Source organism: Ambystoma mexicanum, chromosome 7p, assembly GCF_040938575.1.
Source record: "Ambystoma mexicanum isolate Mex_15411 chromosome 7p, UKY_AmexF1_1, whole genome shotgun sequence".
Taxonomy (NCBI): Eukaryota; Metazoa; Chordata; class Amphibia; order Caudata; family Ambystomatidae; genus Ambystoma; species Ambystoma mexicanum.
The window spans coordinates 204,906,873-204,912,872 of NC_090939.1; the positions used below are offsets into that span (position 1 = coordinate 204,906,873).

Consider the following 6,000-nt stretch of genomic DNA (forward strand, 5'->3'; position numbering starts at 1 on the left):
TTGTGCCATTTGGGATTAATTATCAGTATATCTTTTGAATGTCTACTAACAAACCATTGTTGCACTAGGCTGCAAACATTTTTTGTACAAGTCTTTCGAATTATGTTTATCATTTGTGTGGCAGTACTGTTTCACAAATGTCTTCATATCAACGTGCATACTTTTATGTGATTATTTTGGCTTTTTTATGTACTTGTTCACAAGAAATTAAATTATGACTTTGTACATCATTTACAGTTCTTCCCATATGTTGAAATATTTACAAATGTGGTATGTACATGTTATGTGCTCTTTAAGTTCATTTTGACACTTTTTTCCTGAGCAGAGGGCCCTTTCCCTTGCACATTTATTTGCATCCCCTGCTTTTTGTACTCTCCTTTGCAGTCTCTAAATACAATAAGTAGGCTATCTGATTTTAATTGGATTGTAACATATTTCCTATAAAAGTGTATGTAATATGCTAAACCAAGAATGTCTTTGTTACAGAACCACATGGTAATGATCACAGGAAAGCAACCAAGAAAGGGTTTGTCAGTGACTCTGAAGAGGACAAAAAGGTTGCCAGAAGAACATTAAAAGGAAAAGGTGGATCTCGCACTAAGATACCAAGAAGAAGTGCTACTATGGCTGCTAATAAAATAAAGTGTATGAGTGATATTGATGAAGAGGATTTTAGTTCAGACACAGAGTACGGTATATTGAGCAGAAAGATTCCACACCGTAATGCTTCAGCTGCGGCACGAAAGAGGTTGTTGGATGAGTCTGAAGATGAGAAAGAACTCAAGACACAAAGTGAAAATAGAAATAAGGAAATGATGTTTAATCCAAAAACTTCAACTAGCCATAGAAGGTATATTTGTCACTACAGTTCAGACAGTGATTGTGAAAAAGTGCCACTCCACCCTTCATCTACAGCAGTCAAGGGGTTATCCAATAATTCAGGGGAGCGCAAAGGCCTAAAATTGGACATCAGAGGTAAAGAGCAAACGATGAAAAGGAGCTTTCGAAGTTTGCCTGGCCCAACTGCTATCACTCATAACAGTGATTCTGATGAAAGCAGTTCAGACAAGACCAGAATAAACCTGTCCGACCGTTGTGATTCTGCTGCAGCATGGAACAAATCTTCAGACACATCAGAGGAAGAGTTATGGGGAAAACGCCATTTTAGAAAAGCATCTAAAGCAAAACATAATTCAAGTGAGTGCTCCTCTGTCTATAATAAAATTGTAACCCGCCGTAGTGCATTTGTTGCTGCTAAGAAAACGTTGTTGGATAAGTCTGATGAAGACATAAGGGTGCACACGGAAAGTGAGGAAGAAGTCAGAGGGCGCACATTAAGAAATAATGCCAGGTCGGATGTTTTGGATGCAGCGAGAGGATATCAGATGAGTTCAAGTGATAGCAGTTCAGACAACAGCGAAAGGGTAACCCGCCACAAGATTTCTACACGTTCTAAACAACCTTTGTTGGGTACGCTGGTGGAGGACCATGTTTTGACATCCGAAAATGAGGAAGCGCTGGAAGATGAATGTGGTACCATGGCAAGCACATCTATTGCTAAGAAATTCACAAGTTCATCCAAGGATATTTCACAATCGCCACATAAGGCAGCACTAATTCACACCAATGGTCATAAGCCATCACAGAAAAGATGTGCTGCAGCATTGGGGAAAAAAAATATTTCAACTCCACCCCTTAAAACAGATTTAAAATGTACAAAACACAATCATCCCAAAAGCAAGAGGCTTATGAAAGCACTCGATTCCGTCAGTAAAAGCAAGGGAGAAACTGATTCGGATGAGAATATCTCAGACTCCAAGTCACATAAATGGAAAAGAAAATATAGTGCAACTATTTCCAAAAAATGTGTGCCTGCTAGCAGAACAACAAAAATTGTTAGAAATGATCAAGGTAAAACAGAGTTTGAAAATGATGAAAAAAGTTGTAGCACTTATAAAAGCTCCCAAAATCAAAAGGTCTCTGGCACGACCAGTAGCTTGGAATCTGCTTCTGCCTCTACATCGGTGTGCTCTGATTCAGACAGTAGTTATTGCAATGCCAAAGAATACACACTTAAAAGGAAAAGGAGTGGGAAAAAAAAACACTTAAGAAAAGGTGTAGCTACTAAAATTACATCCAAGTCCCAAAAAAAGACTGGACTGAGAAAAAGGCTTAAGGTTTGTGATGACTTGGAGCACTTGAGCTACACACCATCTACACATGTTTCTAGCAAATCTAAAATAAGGACTAGAAATCAAGGTAAAAGGACAGTGAGATATGATGATGGGGATCCAGATGGAGATGGTATTTTAAAAAGTGATGAGAATTTAAGTGCTGGCGTATCCAGAACTGGCCACTTGCAGAAAATGACCTCACGATCAAAAGCATGCCCTTTATTACGATAGCTCTTAAATTTGGACTCATTCTGACCCATTTACATGTCTAACAATTCAGGGAATATATTTATATTTTTCTATGAAAAATGTATGAATGTGATTAAATCATGACTTTTTTTTATATTTCAAATTGCACTTCCTTGCCATTATCAGCATTTTAGTGCAGATGCCAAAATGTGTTTCATTTTGGATTGGTTTGCATTTGATACTGGAACTTTAACAAAAATCTGAAAATCTCTGTTCAACACTGGACTGTTGTTGATGGATATAAATGTTGATTTTAAACAGTGTTAAAATGGTGTGTGTGTGTGTGTGTATAGATATATGCATATATAAATATATGAACTAGTCTGTGCACCAAGGATAACAAAGCAAGCAGCTCTTCTTAAAACTAACAAACTGGATGCAATACAGTATGTGCAGTTTCTGAATATTTTTTTTCTTTACATTTCTAACTCGAGTGACTTGATACTATTAAGATCTCACTGCTTGTTCTTCAATCCACAGTTATTTCCTTATCTCATTAAGAGCCAAGAAGGTGAAGCAGCTTGTGAGTTAGACTTGAAAGTTTCTCTTATTCTTTGCCCCATTATTAGTTCTTGGTAACATGGTTAAAAAAAGTAATTTACACAGACCACTATTTATAGCTGAACTACAAATCAAACACTGTGTTCTCAACTGTTTCTAATCAACGCTTTTCCGTAGCGACATAGTGGACCACTTAAACTTCCCAGAGGAAAATACAGCTATTTTAAAATCTAATAATTTGAAGCACACCTATACAAATGAGAGCTGTTTATTGTTGATATGAAAATGTGCCCTTTAATGTAGGGATGAGAAGATGATGGTGTGCATCTAGCTTATGAATTGATACAGCTAACTTTGTGGGTTGTCAACATCCCACAATTGCTGCACAGAAAATGCAAGCAATTGAGGAGGTCTTCGCCTGTTATCTTTTAGGTATGTTGGGCTGTTATACGTGGTATAATAGAACATTCTTGGAGGTCTCATTTTAATGCAGCATTTCTAACTGTTATTATTAATGACTGTACAGCTCAATGAATTAGTTTAAACCAGAAATGTTAGTAAGTTGCATCTTCTCAGAGTTAAGGCTGCACAACATTTCAAAATAATAAGTCTCTGTAAAAAAGTAGTTCTTCCAATTTGTCCAAGACCAGTAACACAAAACTGCTTCATTCGGAGTACCACACTGAGGTTTGCAACAGACTAGCCCAGTATGAACCAAAAAGTAAACATAAATGAGTCAAAGCTACAACACCTGCACAAAAAGTATAAGGGATATTTACAGAACCCCCAGCCCCCACCAAAAAGAGACATTACTGTGTCTCACATTACTTAACCAAATGTCAGTCAAAAAGATTATGTGTAAATCTTCCTTTGATATCTGGCAGCTCATTTGTGAATATTTTGGATTGGTTCAGATTTTCTTCTGGCTACTCTCAAATCAACCATACACGATTATGTGGTTTTGCTCCCTGCAGCTGGGAGTACTGTTAAATCCAAACCAATCTTTAGAAGGTGAATGGTTAAACGTGTATCTCTGTATTATAAAAGGGAAAGGTGGTACATGGCGAGTGCAAAGGCTCTTCAGCATGCATCTTTGGAGAGCAGGATGTCCGTCCTTTGCAGACATCACCAAGCTGTCCCTTCACATTGTATGTTGGTCATCAGGTGGATATGCACTGTGTATTAAGTCAGTGTTTCTAAGCAAACTCCGAACCCTGTCAGTTCTCCAAGAGACTAGGAATGGTTTCATCAATTCTAAGAGTAACAATAAAATAAGCAGTGAACTATTCAGGAGAACTTAAATTGTGAGTCGATAGCATCTCTTACGTACCCTCTATTTTTTTAAAAAAAAATCTAAATTGCATCGTTCTTGACTGTTTCATTTTTTAAATCATTTATTGCACTATACATGTTAGCTTTATTAGCAGGACAAGTGAATGCTTTGGTTCGAATTTGTAATTGTAACTGGAATATCTTGAAGCATGTCAGAGATGCACTTCACTTGCTCAAGCAGTATTTGTTTAACTGCTGCATTTCATAATCAGTTGTAGAGAGAGTTTTTCGAAAGGGCCGTTTACTTGTGCACAAATATTTTCCGGGATATAGCATGTGGATAAGCTTTTGGGAACAGAACTACAGTGTTCAGTTTTGATTTTTGTTGCCTAAACGCAACCCCTGAGTCCCACCATCAAGTATCACAATGTGTTAATGGTGGAAAGTTTGGTTTATTCCATTCTTCCATCAACTTCCATACCTCCAGTATTTATCCCACAATATGAAACTGCTGTAAATACAAAAGCAATTGTTTTAACACTGATACGCATTTGCTCATGTAAAACCTGTTTTTGTTTTTTAAAATTGTTTTTTGAATTGGGTATGTGGTTATCAGTGTTCAGGCCCAGTGTTTGCGATGTTTGGGTAGTGCATATACTTTACATGTTGACTCCAGTCATTGATGATCAACATTTTTCTCTATTTACATGGTTTTGTAGCAAAGGTAATGGATTTTGTCAAAGTAATTAAGCTGTCAGAAAACCTAAAATGCTGGCTCACATTGTATTCCAAGAACTGCAATGAAATGAGTAATATTTTTTTAATAAACATTTTTTTCAGTTTAGACAGTTCATCAGTTTGTATATTAAAACGTATGTTATTTTTGGGCATTATCTTTTTCTAATGGATACCTTCCTCCCACAGATTCCTCATCTTAGAAATAGCCCCAGGATCAGATTAGTTCTGCAAAATCTTAACGTAGACACCTTGAGTGACTCCCAAGAAAGACTGACTGCCAGTACGTCATGAGGGCTATTGGTGCTGAATGCGACCAAGTTATGCTTGCCACGATTCCTCAATTCTTTTTCCCGCAGTCTACAGAAGCTACTCTGGTAAATTTGTAATCCTTTTGGAGCCAACCATGATACAGTGGCCTGCGAATGCTGCACTTGAATCCTGTTAGGCAGCAGGCTGCCGGCCATTCCCACTTGCCCTGACCTTAATTTGAAACACTGATCTGACACCGTGACCCAGAGCCAGATCATTAGCCTGTCAGGTAAAATATAAAATGAGAAAATGCAAAAAGGCTGGATCTTGGAGCTAGTCTCCATCATCCAGATACCACTCTTCCTCTGACTCTAGGAGACAGCACCATGAGTACATGATCCCATGGCACCTAATCCAGTCTTATGTGGAGGACACATTCTGATCCTCAAAAATATTAACCTTTACCATTCCCTGTAAAGACCTCTTCCCTAGCTGACCTGGAGGCTTTGTCAGTCTATGCCTATAATCTTCGAAAAGAATGCTCCAGCACCCACAGCTCCTACATTGGACAATGTGATTAGTCCTGCCATTGCCTTTGTTGTTCTGGGAGCTCTCTTTGGACAAGGCCTTCTCTGCCCTCTGCACACCTCAGGATTTGGGTTTTGAGCCTTCTGTCAAGCTGTTCTGGCATTGCTGATCTGTGGCTCCATGCTTTTAGTGGGAACTTGACTCTGCTGCATACACATTCTTTGTTGCTGCTCTCGAAGCTGAAGTATGTAGGTGTTTCCTACATACCTGGCTTACCTGGCATACATAT

General features: G+C 38.2%; 1 protein-coding gene across 3 annotated transcripts in view; it reads left to right on the forward strand.

Moving 5' to 3' along the window:
* The window catches only part of BRWD1 (bromodomain and WD repeat domain containing 1), a 3,236,587-nt gene extending 3,231,547 nt beyond the window's left edge, over nt 1-5,040 (forward strand). For all 3 annotated transcript variants that reach the window (XM_069636064.1, XM_069636066.1, XM_069636065.1), the window contains one exon: nt 487-5,040. In XM_069636064.1, coding sequence (XP_069492165.1) covers nt 487-2,405 — 1,919 coding nt within the window. In that variant the 3' untranslated portion in view covers nt 2,406-5,040. The remainder of the gene's footprint in view (nt 1-486) is intronic.
* Nucleotides 5,041-6,000: the final 960 nt, after the last annotated feature.